Source organism: Lagopus muta, chromosome 2, assembly GCF_023343835.1.
Source record: "Lagopus muta isolate bLagMut1 chromosome 2, bLagMut1 primary, whole genome shotgun sequence".
NCBI classification, from domain to species: Eukaryota; Metazoa; Chordata; class Aves; order Galliformes; family Phasianidae; genus Lagopus; species Lagopus muta.
The window spans coordinates 50,504,114-50,529,054 of record NC_064434.1 but is presented as its reverse complement, the minus strand read 5'-3'; the positions used below and the strand labels follow the sequence as shown (position 1 = coordinate 50,529,054).

General features: G+C 38.5%; 1 protein-coding gene across 3 annotated transcripts in view; it reads right to left on the bottom strand.

Moving 5' to 3' along the window:
• The window catches only part of TPD52L1 (TPD52 like 1), a 51,010-nt gene extending 29,030 nt beyond the window's left edge, over window positions 1-21,980 (bottom strand). For 2 of the 3 annotated variants that reach the window (XM_048937092.1, XM_048937094.1), the window contains exons 1-2: window positions 21,807-21,980; window positions 3,177-3,292 (exon numbers count right to left, since the gene is read on the bottom strand). In XM_048937092.1, the coding sequence (XP_048793049.1) occupies window positions 3,177-3,292; window positions 21,807-21,825 (135 nt within the window). In that variant the 5' untranslated portion in view covers window positions 21,826-21,980. Of the gene's footprint in view, window positions 1-3,176; window positions 3,293-5,018; window positions 5,089-21,806 lie in introns of those variants that run through there. The other variant, XM_048937093.1, reaches the window with a different exon arrangement.
• Window positions 21,981-24,941: the final 2,961 nt, after the last annotated feature.

The following is a 24,941-nucleotide window of genomic DNA, read 5'->3' as shown; positions in this document are numbered from 1 at the left end:
TTACCTCTGTTGGCTGCAGGGAATGAGGCAAGCAGCAACAGATTCAGTTGTGACCTCTAGGGCTATATTTACAATGTCAGTACCGGCATTATTTTTATCTTACATAATCATGCATTTCAATTCCTTGTAAAAGTGTCTGCAAGCCCACTGTACTTTAAAAAGTCCACTGTTTAATCCACCAGCCACCAGTTTCTTTCCTTTGTCACTACCTACTATCCAAATTATTCAAAAACTTAAGCAGTAAGACTATGAACACAAAGCAAAACCACAACTACAGTGAAGCAGACACCAGCATTCACCAAGACTTGTGATACCAACACTTCATTGGTAGAATGGGGTAACAACCCAAAATTGCTTTATTCTTTCACCCTATCTCTAATGCTCCATTGTATTTCTAACCTGCAAATGAGATGCTGTCAAGAGACAGTATGAGTTTCTATTCTGAGAGGATAACTGGTTAAATGCATACAGAATGGAGAAATCACAAAAGTCAGCACACCTTAGAATTTACAATTCTCTTTGTTTCCCAGAAGTTTGCTTAAGTAACACTGTTAAAGAATTTAATTTAAATCAACACCAGTATGCTTTCATGTACATAAACATTAGCTTTCCACTTGGGTAGCACTAGACTGATCATTAGGTACTTGGATATGTAAACATTTGAAGGTTTCTATTAACATTAACTTCCACCTGTTCACTTGAATAGATGCCAAAAGCTGTGAAGCCCCAAGAAAGTATTAACCCCATGCTCATTGTGCATGTATGAACATTTTTGATTGTATTAAAAATAATACATTATTTTTCTTAAGAGATCAGAAATTAGCTTTGAACTGACAAAATGCTCCTCAAGTTCCATCATTTAAACTTAATAGCAGACACAAAACTTCCCCAAAGTGCTCAGATACCAGTGACCAAAGACTGAGAAAGAATTAGGGACTTCCAGTGAGATCTTGAAAACCATTTAAGCAGGTTAGATACATAACTCCCATGGAAACAACAACAAGATCCACAAACAACAATTCAGAGAGTGCTTATGAGGTAAAATAGAGCATTCTGAACTAACTGATATTAAAAAAGAAGTATGTAAATTGGTATTATCTGTACATTCTGGAATACACAGTACTGTGTAAAATGTGGAGGTGGAAAGATGTGTAAAAATGCAGCTATTGGTTGGAATAATGTTGATGGCAGGCTGGAATGATAAGCTGAATATTAATTTGAATATGTTTATTATATTAGTTTTAACAATCAAGGCACTGAGTGATAAATATCAAGTATCAAGTAAATATTTACTTATCAAATAAATATATAATATAAATATATAAATAAATATAATATATAATATATAAATAACTATCAAGTAAATATCAATAAACAACAACAGAAGACAGCACGGTTAATCCCATATTTCTAAGCCAAATTAAATATCCTTTTTTCTTGCCATATCACCAACCAAAGTGTAGTGTCCTGGTCCTGGGTGTTTGCAAAGCCCTCTTCCGCAGAGGAAACTGAACCAACACATAAAGATATGGAGGAAAACAAAACCACCATTGATGCAGCAGAGCAGGACTTGAAGGCAAAAACAGATTGCTTTTGAAAAGGAAGCATCACCCAATTGCCACATTTTTATCCTGGAAGAGTTGAGTTCTTGCAAGTTTTTGTAAGTCTTTTTAAAGAACCATAAAGTTCTTCTAAGCATAAGAGTTCACCAAGCTCAAGTTCCATCCCTTTCTCAGCACAATTACAGGGTTTTTTTTCAAGAATAAGTTGTATGCTGGTGAATTGCTGTGGGTAAATTCAGAAAATAATTTCCAGATCAGCCAAGATCAGAGTATTTGAAAGGCAATCTCTCATTTGTTTGTTGGAATTAGAGCATTTCTATCAGAAAACTCATATCTCACAGGAATCTTCAGGCACGCAAGAGAGCCAAGGAACAAATCCTCTTGCAAGGGACATATCTGTATCAGATGGTTGAAGGAAGATTTTTTATTCCTTGTTTCCGTATACCTAACTTGTCCCTTTCACCTAAAAAGGGAAAGGAAGCATTTAGCCTGGAAGAAATCTCTGGGTTTATGTGGTCCAACTCCTGCGCAAGCAGGACAACCCACAGCAGGCTGCACAGGCCCACATCCAGGCAGCTTTTGAAGATCTCCAAGGAGGAGACCACACAGCCTCTCTGAGGCAACCTGTGCCAGTCCTCCATCACCTGCACCAATGCTCCATCACCTGCATAGCACAGAAGTGCTTTCTGGTGTAAAGAGTGAACAACTTGTTTACTGTTGGGCCTCTTGTCCCAACATAAACCAGTAATTAACGGATAAATCCCTTCATCATTGTGTGATATAACGAATCAACGCTGCTAAAATGACTTGAGAGTCATTAAGACTGATTACAGCATTCTTAATTATTGAAGTATTTTATATGGTGACTTAACATTGATTTATGTATTTGTTGTACAAAAGACAGGAATTCTCTCAGGAGGAGAGCTGTCTTTTGGGTAAGCCCATTCCATGTGCAATGGTAGCAAATCCTTCTAATAGCACTCTCTTACCTTAGGCCAAATCTAGACAAACTCCTGAGTCTTTGTAATAAAAAGGACATATAATTCACACTTCTCATCTTTCCTCTCTTTTTTATTAAATATTATTTTAAAAATCTTTTCATTGTGTTGTGACATGTCCTGAAGCTCTGTAATTTAAAAAAAAAAAAAAAAGCAAACCAAAAATACAACCCTCTCCAGACACATCAGTCATGAAGGAAGCAAAAACTTGATGAAATTGCTGTGCTAATCACCAGACTCTTCTGTAACCATAAGCAGCAGATTTTCCTCTGAGCACCATACAAAGAATTGTTTCTGTCAGGTGTCACACCACTACAACAACAATTTCATGGATGTAATAAGAGCATCCTTCAGTCTTTGTAAAGAAAGGCTTATATATAGTGGCTTTTGTAGACTAAAATGACATGTTTAACTTCATCTCTATAATCAGAAGGTAAAAGTTATCTAACCTTCCAAAAATACATATGGAAAATAATTGTTTCAAACTATTATAGCCCAGAATAATTTTACTTAAAGAAAGAGCATTTTATTATGATGTATACTTCATCCTACAATTAATATCTATCGATTAACAGAAATAGAAACATTAATACTCACAGAAATTCAAATTAATTACCTTGGCCAGCTCAGCCTTTAATTCCTCTTTTTCTTCTTCAGAAATCATACTGGTGAAATCAACATCAGTGACTACATCTTCGTCTGCTTCATGCAAAGACTGGGTTTCCAACAGACCTGAAATAAAGAGTTAAACAACAAGAGTACAACAACTACTGTTAATTATTTCAACTGTAATATTGACAAACTCTAAAAGAAAGATATTCAGGCACTAGGAAAAAATAAAAGGGAACAACAAATCAATGTTCTCCAACTCAAGGCCATTTGGATTCTGTTTCTCATTTCTGAGAAGTGATTGAAAGTATTAGATGGTATTTACTATATAAAAACAATCTAATACATGAAAACACAATTTGTCCCTAGAGGGCAATCACCTTGGAGCACATGGCAAGACATCTTGTTTCTTACAACACAGGAAAAAAACCAACAATTAAAACAACAAAAAAACCCCATCATCACAAAACACAAATAAAGCAACCCTGTTTTTATTTGTTGTTTTGTTTGTTTGTTTTTGTCTTTTTTTTTTTTTTTTTTCAAAAAAGAAAGTTGATTTATGTGAATCACTGATGTTAGCTAAGCCAAATTTGCTTTAAAAGTACCACTGCAGAAATTCAAGAATCTTATAATTGGACATAGTTTGCAGAAGGAAATGCCTCCTGTTTGCAGATTCCTCAAGGTTTGAGAAAATTATACCTTGATTCCTTCATCTAAGCATATGAAGGGAGAACAACTGTACTGGACCTCCAGTTACCTTATTCTGCTTGATCAAGATCTGCATCAGCACCTATGGTTACTCAACTATGCACTTACATAAATGTTCATGAGACCTGAATTTGATTGGTATTCAGAAGATTCACAATATATCCTATCTTCCAGTCACTTAGTAAGAAGAAAACAGTGACTGGTGGGAATTTACTCATTTACAGCTTCTGGTTTTTCACTGTCTGAAAACAAAATAATGCAAAACACGAGATTTAAAAAAAAAAAACAAACCAACAAACATTCTTGCTCCTTCAGAACTTGTTTTAAGGTTCTCAATATGTTTCTCTTGTGGAAGAAAATTTCCTTCCTATACCTCAAAACAGCACTTTTCCCCATATTTTAGTTCTTCAGCTGGATAACCAGCAAACTCAGGTGACTCTTAACATCAGCGTGCTACTTAAATACGGGAGAGACCAGCTTCTTCCCCAGGCTCGCAGAGACCTGTGTACCCTTTTTCACGGACATTAGAACTCTGTTAAATTTTGGCCTTAGGGAGTAGGGGTTACGAGCAGAAAGTCTAGAGTATTCAACAAGTTGAAATTGAGTACTTTATGTAGAAAGCAAGAAGAACAAAAAGCTCCCTCCAACTTTCTGTCATTTCTTCCATCACAGCATACCTGGATTTTTTCTTATTTAACAGAATAGAATAGACTTGACTCTTACTAACAACCTCACTGCAGAGCACAGTGTGAAGAGCTCAGTTCCGTTAATTACATATTCGCATGAGTGGGAAGATAAACAGAAGTAACACGCAGGTCCTGAATCCCTGTTTGGCATCATGTGGAAGAATAGAGCACTGCCCATAAGCACAAAGACATTTTTAAAAGAAGAAAACATACAAAAGATGCTGATACCTTTGCTATTGCTCAAAAATGAGCTTGCCAGGATAATCAAAATCGCAACAAAAAAAAAAAGCATATTTATTCAGTAGGAATGATCCAAAATTACCTTTATTAGCTCCACTACATCACTAAACAAAATTGTTTATTTTAAGGTTTGGTTTGTTGTTCTTCATTATCTTTTTTTTTTTTTTTTTTTTTTTTTTTAAGGATTTACAGAGTTCCTATGGAAGTTGGCTTACACTTAGTTCTCATGATCTTCAAAGCAGTTCTCTTTCCTCATGGATGGAGGAGCAGCAGTACAAGATGACTCTAGAAAATATTGGGAAGAACCTTAGGCCAACAAGGTTAACATTGAAAGTCTTGGGGCATAATTAAATATGTGAGATGAGGAGATATTGGAGCAACTGATACTTGAGCTAAAAAGTAAAAAGATCTGTTTTCAAGGGATAGCATTAATTTGGGATTGCCTAGATAAAGGGGCCAGAACTACTAGACAGTGGATATATACATATATGGAAGCCAGCATGGGCCAAAATCACCAAAAGATTAACTCTTAACTAGATCTAAAGATCAAGTTCAATCTTCAAGATAGAACTGAAAATTACAATCCATTAAAAAAAAAAAAAAAAGCAAGCACATGCTTATCAATCTTCTCACAATCCTCTCAAATTTATCCAGAGCCAGTCATAATTCTTACCTCTTGCTTCTCATGTAAGTCTCAAGACACCTAAAATCTACTTTGATCTCTCAGTCTCCACCTTCATTCTATAGCTTGTAATGCAGACCTCCCTCCTTCTTTGTATGACCATAGTTAATAGCAGCCTTCCCTCTTTCCTTGCTGCTCTCAAGCTTCTGCCTTTTCTTCGTGATTCCTACTTTTTCCAGTTACACCTTGTAGTAGTTTTTAGCCTGGACTTCAGATTCCATTCTATGATGAGGACTTCTCTACTGGTGTCCTCTCACCACACTTGTTGGATTATAGTTCTAGAGCAAGTCTATCAGCACAGGTAGGATGCTTCAGTTCTGGTGCTAGCTCACCTGAACTTCCCAGTTTCTTCCCCTCTTGAGCAACAGAAACTCCTTTCCTGAAAATGGCCCAAAGATATCTTGTCAGTGTCTGGTGCTTCCCTACAGATTTTATCCCCAGTTTGCCTCTCAGTATTCAGTTTAGGAAAAGGAGAAAAAAGAGCAAAGGAACTTAGTAATCCTTGAGAGTTTAGCATCCCCAATCTAAAGTCTGCAGCTGAGATTTCCAGGACTTTTTTCCTTCTGTTTTTTTGTGGGTTTTTTTTTTTTTTCATTTTGTGTGTGTGTGTGTGAGAGAGCATGTGTCCCTATTTCCCCTCCAGTCAATAACCATTGAGTCTTGTATTAGACAGAGTTAGAGTTCCCTTATAACAAGCTTAATGAAAGCAGAGACACAAACCAATTGGAAATTAGGCTACAGACAGTTAGACAACTTAATTCTGCAGTCTCCAAGGAGAACAGGAACCTGTATTGAGATTCACACCAAAACATGTAAGGATGACGATTGATTTTGTTAGTAACACAGTAGTATCACTGAGCCCAAAATATTCTTCACCTTCTACTTTGCAGGAAGCACTGCCTCCACTCCCTCTTCCCTGCAGGTTTCTGTCAATGAGGCAGCAATACACCTTTCAGACATTGCTTACAGATGTACCAAATACAGAAACATAATAGAACGCAACAACTCATAGAGATCCCTAATATCTTGAATTAACCACAAGTAACTCTTTAAAGAACAAGGTAGGACCCTATTTACCATATTTAATGTAGCTACACATTTTGTTAAACGGACTTGATCTACCAACTCTTGAAAATACACAAAAGGATGAGCTGATTCAGCCAACTGCTTAGAGCTGAGTCCTAGAATCTAGTACTGTTCTACGCAGTAAGGTGATACATTTAGTTAATTAAAGGTAGAATTTTAAGATAACGCTATATTTTTTTTTTTTACTTCATCACATACATTCAATTCCAACAATTATGTACTCTACTCAGGGGAAAATAAATCGCACTTTTTAAAATGCAGACAGCCATCTGTATGCCTGTACACACTCACTCTATACATAGAGCTGCTGCAACTGAGTAAACAGTGCAGACCTTTTCCTGGTTATTTCACACTTCTTTTCTTTGGAGACTGAAGGAAATTAATTTGTTTCTAATTCACATATCTACATTGATATTGGTATACATAAAGTTATAGGTATATAACTTCTCACGGGAACTAAAATACAGAATGGCATTTTGATCCCAAGCAACTCTTTCCTGCTGGATATCTGCAGCACTGACATATGACAGCCTCCATTGAGCACACAGATTTGTAAATGCTGGTCCCCGGGTAAAATTTCTTTTCCTTCTAATTTAGTCTATCTTAAATAATAGCTTTCAAATGATCTTCAGCTATGTATTAAAATATCAGTTAACCCATGGATATTTTATATGATCCTGATGATTTGTGCAATATACACACAGGCCTTTTTTTTTTTTTTTTTTTTTAATTAAATTACTCATATTTATATTTCCTGTAAAGTTTATGAAGACCATGTTAAATCCCATATTCACTTGTATCAGAATCCTGGGCCCTGAATCTCTTGCCTTGATTTCAGCTGGTGCAAGACACAGACAAAAACTTCACTTGTTGCGAAGATGCAAATCCAGTTAGGTAACATTTCAGGGCTCTGTTTTCACAACAGGTCACTAAAAGTATGAGGAGGCTGTAAATTTAACATAGAGTTATTCCTTCTCCTAACCTAAAAAATATAGAAGTATTTATTACTTATTAACTTCCAGGTATGACTTGCCTTACAAAGTATAGAAAGTGCAAGATTTTTAAGTGAAATATTTTTCAGTGGTTGTGTTTTCCACATGAAGTGACAAATAAATGCCTGATTAGAATAATTATTGACAAGTTATCAGCTGGCTTTATGTGCAGGAATGTAATGTAGTTTTATCTAAGTGCTCATAAAAGCAGACACTCTAAAATATGACTACTCTACTAGGCCTTCCACCCGTAATGATTAAGTTTAACTTCACAGAACTGAAGCTCACATACTTCAACAACTGTAAGACATCTGATACTCCCCAGACCAATGCATAACGTTGCTATAATCCTGCTAAATTAAAGTTCTATGTAGTCATTGGCACTGCAGATACAATATGCAGAGCTGTTACAATTAGAACATATTTATATTTGAAATGGAACACAATATATTTCAGCATCAACTAGCTTAAATTCAGGCTGCAGTTGCATCAGTGCAGACTTATTTACTGCTAGCAAGTGATGCTGTCACAGCTTATCAGCTCAGGCATGCTGATAACAAAATATACTGCTCTAGAGCTTTGAACCAGTACCTCTGCTTTAATTGATGTATGCATCAGTTGCCCAGAGTTTGTGCACTGTGCTGGTTTGCAAAAGATGGCCAAATTTTTCTCCCAATTATTGTTTTATCTCTAGATTCTGCCATCTCTCACATTTGCAACTAAAGCATGCAGAGAGAAATGCATACTGTGAGTCTCTGATGGAATCATCCTTCAAGGGTGGATTTCCAAGAGGCAGCCTATTGTCCTCTAGCACACTTTACGGGTGTCATGTAAGCCCACCTCTCATAAACATGCATAGGTATCAGTTATAATGTTTGGAATCATGCAATGTTTGGTCATTTTGGGGAGTGAGTTTTACAAGTGGCTGAAATTAGTATTAAATATTAAATGTAAAAGCTTAATGGCTTTCACTTCCATTTTAGGGCACGGATGTTGAAAGCTGCCCAGGATGAACTGGGAGCTTTATTTAACTGATTACCAGTCATGTCCTTTCCCAGCAGCATAGAATTTTAGACATTGACCTCAAAGGACGTTCACTATGTTAGATGAAGACAAGTCTCATTCAAGCAGTCCACTAGCAGATGGGACAGCAGAAGAGAGAAGTCCACACATCACCACTTCCTAGTGTCTATTTGCTGGTCTACCTTTTCCAGATTAAGTCATTCATATTCTTCCCGTATTGCATCTTCATTGCTGTGCCCAGCAATTCTCTTCCACAGAACAGTCACACAAGAAGCACAAAAGAGCAGAAGTCATCTCAGAGCATATCCTATGAACCTAACCATCCATCATAATCCACAGATAACTAAAGAGTCCTCATTACTTATTCTCTCCACTTCTAGTTAGAATCAAGCTCAACACAGACATTCAGTTTAGGTTTAACTCTGAGATGCACCATCACAAGACTCTGTCCAGAGACAGACAGATGCAAGACCCAGCCCACCTGACCCATTATCTCTTTCAAATAGACCCTCTTCTTATGGATCTTCATATCTTGCCCTCAGCAATCTTAGGCCGTAGGGTTCCATGCAACTTCATATTCCTAAAGCAATTTGTATTAAGAATATACTCATTTCTTACCCCCATTTACCCTTCACAAACAGACAGATTTACACTTGTCTGGACATATTTTACTCCAAAACGAAAAAAAAAAAAAAAAAAAAAAAAAAAAGCAACTTGTTATTAAGCATGGGAAAGCATAAAATAGGTATAAATCAGCACATGAGAGCTATTTGATTTTTAGTTTTAGTACTTACTGTTAGACTCTGTCATATGATTAGGTAAAACATATAGGAAAGGTGAAGAGTATAGGATTATCAGTAAATAGGAACCCAAATCATTTAGAAGGACCCAACTGGTTTAGCATTGGACGTGGAGGTTGGTGGCCCTGCATGTGGCAGGGGGTTGGAGATTCATGATCCTTGAGGTTCCTTCCAACCCTGGCCATTCTGTGATTCTGCGATTCTGTGAACTTAGAAGGACCAAGCAGGCAACCATTTCTATTAAGGTATCTACACAGAGAGTAGAAGGTGAATAGCTGGCAGAACACATCTAATGTGATCTGAAAGATTCATATGATAAGGCAATGCAACAACAGTACAAGGAGTTACTGAAACACTTGATGAGCATTTCAGAGTTTTCCCCTGAAGTCCGTGGTTGTTGTAGCTAAGGCTAGGAAAAGAAGATTTAGAGTCTGCTGTTAAATCTGATTTAATGCAAGAAATTGTTTCAGCACTGATCTGTACCTGCACATATGTTTCCTATTAGGATTGCAGGGATGACAAATTAAATAAGTCACTTAGAAACTACAGGATTTGTAACTATACCACAAAGTCTAAATAAACCAAAGAATACGCTGAAAAAGATCCCAGACATTTTTAGATTTCTTATTCAGATACATGAACACTATCTGGATAAAAGCATTTTATTATGCGTTATGTACTTTTTATTCATTTTCTCCACACTCACCTCTGAGGCATTTTCTACAGTATTAAGTATCTGGCCAAAGTATGTAATACTTATGTATTATAGTTCCTTGGAACCATGTAAAATGGTTCCTTATTAGGAAAAAAAAAAGAAACACACCAATGGCAGTGATGTCTTCTGAATTAACCACAGTGACAACAAAACTAAAGGCAACACAAAATTATTGCTTGTGTACTTTCCCTAACATGCCATTCAGGGACATAAATAGAAGATGATCCTTTATTCCAACAACACTGAAGCTCTTTTACTGTTCTATCTTTCTTTCTTTGCTTCTTGACCAGTTAAAAATAGCAAACCTCTCTCTTACCTAGTACCCACATCAAAGCAAAAAAACCCAACCCATCATTTAATTGCATAGCCCTTAGGCTAAGCAAAACAACGTTACACGTTCTTTTGCCATGTCATTATACAGTAGGTAACAGCACAACAAGTTATGCAGAACTGTATCTTATTTAATATTGGAAAATAATTGTTTACAAATTTAAATTGCAATTAAATCTTCAAAGGGATGAAATGGTAAGTAGAACAAAGGAACTGTCCAGACACTGCATTAATGTCTTTGATCTTCTTTATAATGTAGTCTTAGTGCCAGATACAGAGATTAAGGAGGGGGTTGGGAGATCTAGATTCATGTACAATAAAATAAAAAGATTGTAAAAATTGTTGAAAATTGCAAAGATTTCCAGTACTGTTTTTTTATTCCTGTTATTATGGAAAGATCTAAACAGGAAGACATGCTAGAGGACCTGGAACTCAGAGCAGAAGGAAGGCTGATTTTGAATTTTTGTGACTCGAAATTAAAGCCAGTGGCTGGGTTCATCTTTGTTCAGCGAAGGAAGCATTCAATCCACACTGGCCACTTAGATGAAAAGTGTAAATATTTAACAGAATTCTAGATCCTACTATTGGTTTAACTCTAGGACTCAACCTGCCTTTTTTTCCCCACCTTTTTTTTTCTTTCTTTTTTTTTTCCCTCCTTGTAAGAGATATGAATGGGCAAATGTCTTCATTTTCTCTCTCCAGTGGACTATGTGCCCAAGGTGGTCTCAAGGAGAATGAAGGAGGACAGCTTCTGGGTGTTCAAGAGCTCTAGGACCTAGTCTACTATCTAAGAATAAATGCTCCCAGTCAGTGTGCAGCATCTTATTACAAGTCTTACTTAAATCTCCCATTCCTTCCTTAAATCCCCAAAACAAGGCATCCATCCATAGCTATGAGATAGACTGGCAGGTTTGCAAACAAAGGAAGCCTTTCATTTGGACTGCATGGCTAAACAGTCAGTTGTAGTGTGCTAAGTTTCTCTACACTCTAATCAAACTGAGAATCTCACTAGGCTATTTTTTTCTCCCAGAAGGCTTGCGACTTATGCTAGTGAAGGAAGACAAGTTGTGCAAAAAATATTTGGGAGAGAATAGACTCTACAGCTTGATCACTTACGGAGAAGACACGGACATTGGTAAAGAGTTTCGTGATCGTCTCAAACATAAAAGTGCAATGTATGAAAGTGGGAGCAGCAATCATCATGAAAATGTTTATAGTACAGAAAGGAAATACCAACTTTCAGTGTAGAAACTGATCTCCCAAGCAGAACAATTAACTAAAACATCCAGAAATGCTTGGTTGTCATAATCCAAAAAAAAACCATTTTATCTGAAAATATCTAGCTTGCTTTGTATAATATAATAATCCTGCCTGCTTGGGGAAGACAAGGGTGACATTGCTTTCTAAGCTGTAGCTATGGAAATACAAAGCAATTGTTGTGAAATGGAACAGTTTAAAGACAGCAGATGCTTCTATTATGTCAATACTGAAAGTAATGACAGTATTGTACCGCTTACTGTGCTTACTATTGATCATTCTGCATAACCTTCCATGAGATCAAGGGTAAGAAAAAGATGTCATAAGTGGAAGTGCTATCATCTCTTTTCTTTCTTTAGGCAGAACAGAAAAAAAGAAAAGAAAAGATGAAGTCACGATAGAATAATAGGGAATGAGAAAGTGGATGACACTGAGTCACAAAAGAGACTTGTTCTCCACAAATAAGGTACTCTACAAACTCTAACAGGCTGCGCAAAACAAATGAAGGAATGAAGCATATCTAATTAGCTAGAGAAAAAGAAATGTAGGGGAAGATGAGAGCTATGACATGAAAACGCTAGCAGTCAGAGGTGGAAGTTGTCAGTTTAATTTTTTAAACCCACCCTTTCACACTAAAAATACATGGAGGTACGTTTTTCCCAATCTCAGAATAGACAGGTATCTTGGGTCCCATTTTCAGCTGGTAAAAGTGATTGTGATCCCACCAACTGTATAATTAAGCTCACACATCTGCTTCATTGAATCAAAATCACAGAAGCTTAACGGCATGATTAAATAACCCTTTTCACCAAGGAGAGGAACAGTTTACTGTACTTTTCTAAATCCAGGTGCAAGAGTATTGCTTGATAGTGATCTAACTGCAATATAATTAAACACAAGTCTCCTCACTTAACTCCTAACGAAGTATCTGTACTGCAAGAAGTGATAAAGTGGTAGTTTTTAATTAAAAAAGAAATTCTTCAAGTAGTTGTAATTTGTATCCTTTCGATCATAAGCAGTAAGATCTTTAGAAATTTGATTTAGAAATGAGACAATTCTTCCTATAATCAGCAGGTTGCTTTCTTCTTTTTTTATTTCCCCTCCCTCTCCTCTTTTGCCCCTACCCTCACCCCCATCATCTATCTCAGCTAGTAAGGCAGATACGCCACTTCTGATCTTGTGAACTTACTAGAGAAAATACACAGCAAAGAATTATAGCTGGGACCATCACAGAGCCTTTATTCTCTCCACATTCAAATTCATAATTTCCATTGTTCTAATTCAGATTACACCTCAGCATTGTTACATACACTGAAATTAAGAAATAGGGATGCTGAAAGAGAGGGGGGAAAGTGTCTCTCACGATATCTGATCACTCTCTCATTTTGGGAGAATAAAGATTACAGCTTTTTAAGAACCAGGTTTGTCTTCTTGCATATCACTTAGCACAAAAGTTGAATGATTTGTGACTAAGCTTTATAGACATCATCGCATTTATAAATTTGTAACAACAATTCCCTCACAAAGTTGGGGCAAAGGTGCATTTCCTGTAACGAGAGTTTACCTTACAGGTTGATGGTAAGAGCGCACAGCCGTCATGAAGCAGAAGTGAATCAGCACTGGCCACAAACCAGGCAGGTCTTCTGTTCTTCCTCCTCAAATGCTTGTTTTTAAGCACCATCTGCTTCAGCTTGTATTAACTCTTACCTTCTGTGTGATTACAGTTAGCTACTTGGTGCCTGTACACTTCTGCCTTCCAATGAGATTCTCTGACTGCATGGACCTCTACCAGACTTCCTTACAGAAACTTAATCTACTCATGGATGTGTCCATCTGAAATACAATTGCATTCTCATTTAAAACCAATAAATATAGAGGTCATTGTTTCAATGTTATTTAATCATATTATTATTACTATTACTATTATTATTACTATTGTTCAACATAAAATTCCAAATTTTTTTCCTTTTGTTTTTTAGCTAGCATCTTGAACCATGAAACAAGGTATTTATTATTCTGCTCTCAGTGTTAATTTGCATGTTGAGGCCTTTTTGGCATCAATAATTTCTTGCTTTTGCCCACTCAGCATTTTGGAGTATGCAATTACAAAGAAATGTGTTTGTTTTGTGAACCTGTTTGAGGCCCTGGGCACTTGTGACAAAGTTCCCAAAGTCCCCAGCTTTCTGTTTGGTACAGTTTGAGGACAGGAGTTTTGCCTCTGAAGGTAGTTACACAAACAACTGTGCTCCAGGATAAGTGACTTCTTAACAGAACACAATACAGAGCTTGGCACTTCCAGCCACAAACTCAGTCTTTGAGGTCCTTATCCTCAAGTATCAGCCAAAGTGGCCACCATCATAGGCAAAGAATGTTTTTCCTCTTTGAAGATCAACAAGGAGGATAATTATTGAATCAAAGAGGGTCAGTTTCTCTGGAAGCTGCTCTGAGTAGCAGTAACAGCAACTACACTGATGAGAGGAGGAAGGGGGATAGGTAAGTAAACAAAATTTCTTCCCCATCAGGGTTGCATTAGAATACACTGAGTTGTAACAGCATCAAAAAACATCTACCACAGTCCACACAGATCACCCCAGCTGCTGTTGTCACTGGTATAACTCCTACCTTAAGGTCTAAACAAGAATACAGGAGTTTTGTTATATTTTTTTTTCCTGCCCTCTTCATGTATATATTTCAGTACATTTTCTCTTCTGAGGATGTTGTCACAGGATGGACATAACACCATGTAATTTTCCAAAATAAACCAGTATTCCTTAGTGCTTGTAACTCTGCTAATAACTTTCGTTAATGCCTTCAATCTCTATTCAGTTGTGAAAATCATGTCCTAACTTGCTTACCTTTCCCCAGTCCAATTCCCATTTGCAGCACCTTGCTATAACAAGAATACCACTGACCCTTTCAGGTTGCATTCATGTTCTATATTTCCGTGCTGACAAGGACACAGAAGTGAACAATTTTATAATTCAGTATCTATGTCTAAATCTAGCACCCATCTTCGAAACTCTCAGAAATGGTACAGGTTATTACCACTAAATACTCTCTTGCACTCCTTGTGCTCAACGTAGACTCCCTTTATATCGCTCTTTATCTGTGCTTTTCTGTTTTTGAACTAATTTAAAACCACAGGGATAAGAATTTTTTTTTCTCCCCTTAGCATCTGACTTCCAGTTTCCTGGCATGTCTGTTATTTATCTCTGTGAAGATTTACTTACATCTTCTAAACCACACTGTAATTCAGTTTATAGAAATATATATTTTTTTTTTTTAATGGGGCTATTCAAGTAATTTTTCCTTCTCCACCATCATCATCTTATTTTTTCCTCCCTTTTATCAACGCTTCTGCTCAATCTGACACATAACATGACTGAAGGATGTACTCTTGGAAGATCACAAGGCTTCAGTGGTTATCCACTACACTCATATGCACATAATAGTTAGATGGTTTAATTACGCCATCATTACAGCAAACATCATTCTCCCTGATTGTGACTTTGATTCCTTCCTCCCACAATAATAAGTTAATAGCTGCCATCTGCCTTTTAAAATACTTAGAGCAGAAGATAATCTTCTGTTCCTGCCACAGTTGCCACTCTAACTCTGTTAATGTACATAGATTACACTTGTCTGTAAGGAAATCTGAGAGCTGTATTTAAACACAATTTCTGATCATTTCTAAATGAAAATTTAGTATGTACCAACCCAGTAAAGAAAAAAAAAAAAGCATACACTTAGAATACTCATTCTCTAAAAATCTGTTTGCTTTCCCTAAAGTGACTGATGTGAGATTTACCCAGAGGAGCTTTCAATTAAAGTGTTAAACATAGAAAGAAGAATTAGATCAGCACTTACTATGCCCAAACCAACATCAGCAAAACTTATTACCAAATCCGATCAAAGCAACTATCCCAGGGAAATTTTGTGAAGTATTTTAAATCTTAAAGATGGTAATGAGGAACCTTTTTGCAGCCAGACACATGTACCCCCTTAGTCTCATCCAAATTACAGGTGAGGAAACAGGTGAATCCAGAGCAAACAGCTGAATGCATACTAACCTAAATTTTCACTGAAGGAGCAAACATGGAGCATCAGCTCCCTTCAGCCATCATTTGTAAAAATTCAGAGGACACAAGTTATGCGGTCTTTTAAATCCATGCCATATGTAGCTTCTATCATCTTTTTCATACTTTATTTGCAATTTATAAAGTAGTCCAGCAACTCTAACATGCAACATTAAAGCAGGGCACAGGAACTAAAGAGAGACAGTTTCTGTGTTTGGATGGCCAAAGAGGGATGGTGTTTCACAAGTTAAAGCAAATCTCAGAAATCAGACCATACAAGTAGAAAGAGAAATCAGGATGGCTCTTAGAAGACGAAGAAATAGGTTCCAGCAGGATCTGGTCCCTTGGGGTCAGGTGAAGTAACAAATTTAACTTACTGGCAAACAAAAATAGAGCTTTCAGCAAGAAAGCACCTGAAAATATAAGACTGAGCTACAAAAACATTTTGAGCAAACACTTTTTAGTGGGAAAACCAACACTGTATCAATAACAGATACTTCATGTTTGCAGAAATATTTTTAGGTTTAATTTTGTATCTCTCTTGAGTAACACTAGAGCCCCTAGTTCTTGTATAATACCAAAGGCTAGATTGTATATTTGCATTTTGAGGATTTTGTTGTTAAAATTACTGATCTAATTCTGTTAATTTGCAAAACTCTTCTAACGGTTTTGCTTCTAGAACAGTTTTTGCTTCTAGAACAAAAGCTGAAAAGTGACCAACTGCTTTTGCTACGTATTTTAAATGCTGTCATTGCTTTAAAGCACTTTACTGACTAGGCTCTTGGTTGACAGCAAGGATAACTGCATGCTAAGGTAAATCAGTGGTGATAGCAGGGCAACTTTACAAAAACCAAATGCCAGAAAACCATGAAACAACAAAGTCCACAGCAGCAATGAGAAGCCAGCATTGTTCCTGGCTGCTTTCCTCTACTGGAGAAATCAGATGTTCAAGGCATAGCATTACCTCCCCTTTTCTGGAGGGGTTACAAGTCATTAGAGCTACTTCTCATTTTTACACCCACTACCTGAGTATCTGGATTCTTATTCAGTGACAAGGAGCATGAAGGTGTAAATACTACATAGGAGGTGGATCCCTGAGAAACAGTTATATGGACAACGACTAAATGAAAGAAGCTATTATATCTGACCACAGGTCATACACATATAAACATGCATTTTCCTTATTTCTGTAAATCTGTTTTTACAGACTTTGCTGCAGTGTTACTCCTATTTGGGTGCTGTAAAGAACTTGTATTTTAGTGACCAGCTTTAAGGAGAGAAGTTCCCAATAGAACAGGTAGAATGGGAGACTCAGTGTAAGGTCATTATCATCATGATAATCATTGTACTTGTGCCATTATCACACTTCACTATCACTTCACACATGTCCAGCTTTTTGCCTTTGTTCTGCACTTTCAGATAAGAACATTTGCAGAAAGATTCACCGCTAGTGAATGACTTCTTACAGACCAAGAGAAAAGAGATGAGAGGTGGCAGGAGAAAGAGGAATGAGTGCTAAGATGTAAAAAAAGCACTTGCTAAATGACTGTCTTTTGCAGTTATCCACCTGCAGTACTTAACCACACCACTGATGCAGAAATGTCATGATAGCCTACTTAGATATTATGATATCGATTCATGGATCACAGAGGTGTCTAGGCAGCATGACCTCTGTCCTAGGGAATTGAACAAAACAATGCGTCCAAGGTTTTGGTGAAAGCGTGTGTGACGCTGGGTATTACAGGCCATTGTTTTCAGTCCCCTGCTAAACTATCCTAAAACAAGCTTCTAAGCCTCACCTATACTTCTAAATATGGCTATACGGAACACTTTTCAACCACTCTGTAGTCTTCTGACACACTTTTTGTCACATTCTTGAGCTTCAAGCAATACGTGGCCTAAGCAAAGCTACTCAAACCCTCCACACATTGCTGTACTGTACTAAACAAGTCAGAAAGATGCATCAGAACAATATTAACAGATTAATCCTTCCAATAATGCACCTGAGAACACTAGTGAGGAGCAGACTCGATCTGTACTTGAGTTGCCTCACAGTAGGATTCATATCAACAGCCGAGTAAAGAAAAGAAGATAAAGGAGGATAAAATAGCAAGATTTTGGGGTCTGATATGCTGGGTTTTTGTCATGTTCTGCATTTTGTATCTCCATCACAGAGTCACAGAATGGCTTGGGTTGGAAGGGACCTTAAAGACCATCCAGTTCCAGTGTGCTGCCTTGGGCAGGGTTGCGACTCGCTAGATCAGGTGCCCAAGGCCCCATCCAATCTGGCCTCTAGGGATGGGGACATTGTAAAAATAACAAGGCTACAATGCATCACATGTTGGCCCTGGATTTTAGAGGAGGTTTACTTTTCTCTTTTCCAAACCCCACCATTATTCTGCTCTCAGATCTCATTTAGCATGAAATCACTCAGCTTTTTTCAGCTTCAGCAAAGTGAATCTCCACTTGTGACAAGTATCATTAAGCTGCAAGCCGTACAGGTTCACAAGGGTAAAAGAGAAGCAGTACATTTGATTTCAGAAGTTTATTTGCTTAAAATCTGATATTACCAACAGCTCATCCCATGCATTCCCCTCCATTTGGTATAAAACAGGATGAATGATAAAAGAGCAATTATCTCAAGCTCTGGGCACTCTTGTTAAATATTTAGGAATCCTATTATAAATTAAAACCCCATCATTTTCACTTGGCCTCATCTTCATATCATCTTCTTAGTACAGCAGCTGAGACTTCCATCATGCAGTCAGATGCACAGTTACTGGTGGCTGGTCCAATTACCCCAGTTTCTCCTGACACTTTGGAGAAGGCCTCTCTCCTGCTTTGCAAAAGTGAGCCATGAAGAGCTCCAGGGGGCAAGAAGGAGACAGCACAATCCTCTGGCTAATAGAATTGGATCCTCTGAAGCACATACACATAATCACCTCCCTTGTAGAGGCAGGTGGAGAACATTACTGCATTCTTCACAATGGAAGCAACTAGCAGCTGCTGCTGGGCAAGAAAACAGGATTCCCCTTACTGCATCCTTCCTATTTTCTCATGTGTATCAATACTGACAAACCTATATGCAGACAGACTTGACTGAGTACAGGGATTTTCTGCTCATGAAAAAAACTGCAGTTATGCAGCTCCAGACCAGACATCTCACTCAGCACCTTACGGAAAGGCTAACATAGAACAGAACAGCCAGTATTCCTTGGTTAAGCTACTAACCCTAAACACAAATTTAGGGAAGATGCTGCCCTCCCAAGATGTCTTTGGTGAGATGGCCGCAGCAGTGATGCTGCAGCAAAGCAACCTCTCCATGCACTGCTCACCCACCTTTCTGTAGCGAGATTCTTTCCAGAGACACAAGCCTCAGTGAGGATGGGCAACTTATGAATTAACTACAGTTCTCACCACAGCACTTCACAAGTACTGTATTCCACTGCAGACAGGCATTTACTTTGGAGAAGAGAAGGCTCAGAGCCTTACAGCTCTCTATGATGACCTGAAAGGAGGCTGTAGCAAGGAAGAAGTCTGCCTCTTTTCTCAGTTAGCAGCAACAGGACAAAAGGTAATGTTCACATTGGTTATTAGGAAAGATTTTATTTCTGAAAGAGAGGTCAGGCACTGGCATAGGCTGCCAGGGAGGTGGTGGAGTCACCATCCCTGGAGGAGTTCAAGGAACCTGTAGATGTGGCACTGAGGGAGGTGGTTAGCGGACACAGTGGTGATAGGTTGATGGTTGGACTAGATGATCATAGTGGTCTCTTGCAACCTAAATGTAAAGCATTATGCATGAATTTGTTTATGTAGTATATACAGTTATTTCTTTAGAAAATATTCTTAACATTGGTTAATATTATTCTCCATCTGACAGCCTCTCTTAGCAAGCTGGCACCACAGTGAGGCAGGATGTATTTGATACACTTAACTATAATAGTAATTAATTTTGTTTCAGTCCATGAAATCTCTCCACTGCTTTCAGGTAGATATCAGAACACTTCACTCCCACGGTCTCTGGGCCATGGACAGACTGTGCTTCACAGCACACAAACTCCTGGAGTCAGCAGTGGCCTCTGTGCAGTTCCTTGGTGCACTTACATGCAATAATACTTTCCCCTCCTCCCACAGCTTGAATAAGATTGTCAGCATTTTTATGTATCACCATGAATCAGCCTCATAAAAAAGAATTTTTTGTCATTTTCTGAAAAAATCCACTTTTGGTATTTGCTCGAATATATTTCTGGAACACGGAATTCATCTACTTAGTCCTCCCTTCAGGGCAGTATAAAATGGCAAAAGCACAATTATGTAGAAAAGCCCTTTTGAAGAAAATCTTCAAAGTGTTAAATATGAGTAATTCAACAGCACTTTCAAATTTATAGCTTTACTTTGTCTTCTCAACTGGAATGCAATGCCCCAGCAGAGCATGCTGGAACAAACTATTCAGGATTCATTTCTTTGTGGGTTCCTTAGAAGTAATTCATAAACTCATTAAAATGTATGCGTGTTTCTCCCGCTGCTTAAGCAGATACTTGAATTCAGTGGGTTTTTTTTTTTCCAAAGCAAATTGCTACTGTTTTGTTACTAACCTTCTGTCACTGTGCTCTAATAATGGCACAGTGGAATTGAGAAGCTCACATTTCTGTCCAGTGTTTAGATGCACATCACTGAATCCAACTGTATTAGAGACCGACAGGTTAAATTCTTTGCACCAAAAAGGCTCCATAGCTGCAGTAGCATGCACTGAATTGAGCCTATGAGGAAAAGTGACTTAAGAACTGAGCGTATAGACAAATACATTTCTAGAAATGATTTTTCAAGGCTTTCTGTCAAATAACTTAAAGACTTTAAAAAAAAAAATAGTCCTGAAAAAAATATTCTACCTTGGAAGCAAAGAAGCCCTAATTAGATAAACCCAAGCTATACAAAATGCTGCTACATTCCCTCACTAACCAAAAGTAACTCATTCCCATGAAACTATTAAAGAAAAATGCCTTCTTGTGGCAGTAGAAGGGCTGCTGACCAAAACGTATTAGCAAAACACATCAATTGGCTTCAATTCTTAACATGCACTAAGGACTTCTGTGTCCACCTTACTTACTAAGGACTTACACGTGCTCACTCCTTACAGGGGGAGGAAATACAAATGAACACAGACCCCTGCCTGGCTAACTAGAGTTGGATACTGCTTGTAATCAGCTCTACAAAACAAGAAATGATCCTTTATCATATGAAGCTCCTGTTTAAAGAATGGAGCTACCACTCACGTGTCTATACAGACATGGTTGGGAAATCAGTTTAAATAACAGATGTATGCTACAATCTTAACACTGACTTTAAAAAACGCAGGGAACTGAGCAAGGCAAGAATTTGTTTTGCCAGCTGTGATGGGCTATGGAGCCAGTAGGGCAGGAGACACAGCACGTTTTGCCAGAAAGGCTTTCTCCTTTCTGAGCATCACTAACACCCGTTTACCTTTATACACAGCAGCACTTGTAATAAGCATTTGCCTCCTTTATTGGTATTTATTTAATACAGTCATTACCCAGACTGGAAGGCTGTTTTGTCACAGTTGCAATAAACAAACATCTCCTCACCTATTACTTCTTCTCCCTGTTTATTTCACAGATGACAGGTTTCTAAACATCCAGTCCCATGGAAATACCCATACTACCTGCCAGCTTACAGACGTACACGACCAAGTCATGCTTCAGAAAACAACACAAAAACAACAATTAAACAAAAAAACACCCTCACTGAGACTGAACTCACTACCCCGACCACGGAGCGTTGAAGAAGCCCAAAGAGAAAAAAAAAACAGCCGCTCGGCACGGCAAGGAGCGCCAGCAGCAGCCGGCGGGGCCGAGGCACAGCAGCCCTCTCCGCACCCCGCGCTCCGGTGCCGGCAGCGGGACATCCCCGCACGCATCCGCAGCTCCGGCCGCCACCTGGCAGCGCGCTCCGCTCCCCGCGCCGCGGTTCTCACTCCCGGTTCCGGCGCGCATCATCCGCGGGCCCCGTCCCGACCGGACTCACCTCGCGCCTGAGGCTCCATGACCCCGGACGGGTCGGCAGCACCGCCGTCAACGTCGACCGGAGCGGCGGCTCTGACGGCGCTGACAGAAGCCGGCCCGCGGCTGCCCCCGCCCCGCTACCATCCAGCCCGGCGGAGAGCTGCGCCGCCTGCCGGCCCGGCCTTGCCTCGGTGCCGGGAACCCGGGACGACCTCGGTTGCGGAGCACGACCCAACTCCCCCTTTGTCTCGAGTTCAAAGCCGGGCAGCCGAGTCCGCCCGCCGCGGTTGTGTGGGCAGTGGGCAGTCACCCGGTTTGTTTGCGGTTTTCAGGTGACATCTCCTATGGCACAAGTATCCGAAGGAGTACCGATGGTGTCTGAGCTGTCATACACGTGTGGGTCTCTCCAAAAGTAATGCCTCCTATTTATTTCCATGGAAACCACAACAGATACAAAGAGCATAGTTAACACTGCTTGATTCTCTGTTCTCAGTTACAAAATACTATTTTCAACAGCCACCACTGTTACTACGTATTTTTGCCAGTCATGAACAAGATCCTGCGTGCCCTGCTCTTAAAAATCTCCATGGCTGTCCAGAATGTGGCTTGCATTTCACATCACTGTTGTCGCTGCTGAAATGCACCACGTACCACCTTGCTATGCTCACATTCACTCTTCTGACTCCATCAACATTCAGCAAGTGTCAGTGAATGTCAGTGGGTGCCATTTTTTCCCGATGGAGGAATTCAGTGACACACTACTGCTTCATGTGCACTTCCCTGTCAAACACCATTTTGTCAGACTGCCCCTCTGCTGCCACTTGTCACACAGCAACAAAATGTAACAGAATATTGGTGTTATATGGTGCCTCTACCACCATACCACCAACATCTGCCTCTGACATTGTAGCCCAACATGATAAAATAGGAAGCATTACTTTCAGAGCAGCCCTTGTATTTAGCAATTTAGGTAAAGATGAAGCTTTTTCATTACATAGCTCCTTATCCTACCATTCATGGTAAGTTCTTCACAGTAATGCAGTATAAACATGATGACACAACATCAGCAATGCAGATTTACTCAAGGTTTTGCTAACACCAGCATATTATCAGTCCACGTCAGTTTTGCTCGTGAAAGGGTCCGGAACACTTGTGTTAGCAATGCTGCATTGCCATGTATTTGCCAGTCAGACACTGTATCTGATTTGTGTGTCTGATACTACTGAGTGACTTCCAGGACAAACTGAGGGCAGGTAGCTTGCTGGCACCTGTAATACCTAGAAGTAATGAAAGAAGGAAGTAAAGGCAGGCAATGGAAGTACTGGACATTTTTTGTAGAGCTATTCTAACAGGTAATATTTTAGGTCAAGAGCAAGAAATCCAAAAGAAAATGATTATGCAGTGAGGTTAAAGAGGTGAAAAATAAGTTCTTCACATTAAAATACCATAGAAATAAAATACCATATTGCAAAGTATCAGCATTACTTACTTCTCAGCTTTGCTTTAGAAACAATTTAGAAAATAAAAGCCAAAGAAAGCCTTAATTTTTCCAGATATCTAATATTTTTCCTTAATATATGCATGCTGCGGGTTTCAAACCTGAATTCTTGTAAAACATGAATTATTTTCTCTAGACAAGCCTCTGTGATTTGGCATGTCCTCAGGCTGGAGTTTACCACTTACAGATGCATATCAGAGGTTTTCAGATGAATGAATTCCTGTACTTGTGCCATTTCAAATAACAAGACATACTTCCATGACAATATTTGAGCTCAGGAAAGCCATCAACTTCTGCATTAAAAAACCCAAACCCAAGTCCATCAACATGATCCTTTGCAGGAGTACCTTATTCAGAAGATTCTATTAAGAAGCCACAATTCTGCGACATAGAACTTTCTTATATGACTAGCAGACTTCTTAAACTTTCTTCCAGTCTGCATGGGAAGTACTATGGAAATGCAAAGTTGTATGGAATGAATTTGAAATACATATTTATTTTCCCTTCATGTGAACCACAGTGCCTGGAACTGAATGTCATGCCATGCCTCTTCAAACCAATACAAAGGCCTGAAGACATTGTTCTGTAGTGACCGGTTCCATCTTTGAAAGCTTACATTCTTACACTTTTATCAGCAGATTTTCATGGCTGTTGTACTGAAACTACTTCCACAGTTACTTCAGTGGTCTGTTGATAAGGTATTTGAATAGTTTATTTTTTTCTTCCTATGGAATGTATTTTCACCAGCTGCTACTAAAGGAATGTACGACAAAGACACAAACCTCGTGTGTTTTCTCAAGTTGGTTCAGTACTCAGCACTGTATAAAGTATAATCCATGAATAACAATGTACATAAAAGCATGTTTCTTTTATTAGTAAGAGTTAAAAACTGTCTGATCCTTCCATAACTCAATTTTCTTTTGAACATCTTGAATTTATCGTCACAAGGGTCTGTGGAACTGAACATCATGTTGGCTATTTAGCACTGAACACTATGCTGCTACCTCAGGAGAAAATCAGCAGCTGCTTCCAATGCTGCGTAGAGAACTTGGATCAAGATCTTTATCTGACATCAACCGACATCTCTATTATAGCCAATGCAATTCTGATTAGCCACTGAGGTCATCTTTGGTAAATAAACAGTGTGACAGTCAATAGCAACTTACTGACTGTCACAGCCAATAACACAGGAGAGCAATTCAAACATTATTTACAAATGAAAGAAATGCTTTTTTTCCCCCATTACTCCACATATTTCTCACTATCCTGTCAAAGGAAAGTGTCTCTTCTTCTCCTTCTCAAACTTTATCCCAGTTTGCCTGAGATAAAATAGGATAATGTGAGCTGAATAATGAATGTCGAGCCAGTAAGTAAACACACCAGAAAGCTTAACTGAACTCAATAAGATAAAATATGAAGATTGTATAAGACTAGAAGTTATAGATGGAGTGCACAGGAGTAAGTTAATTATAATTTTAATTTGTATATTTGGGCCAGGGAAGTGTAAATTTAACTGTAATTAATTGCTGAAATACTTGAAAGATAATTTTTCCAGCAGGTACCAAAGTGCCAACAATGCATTACAATTCAGAAGCTCAGAAATCTTGTAGTGCTGTGGAAAATTCTATTACAGATGTTCATATTGATATGAACAGGCAA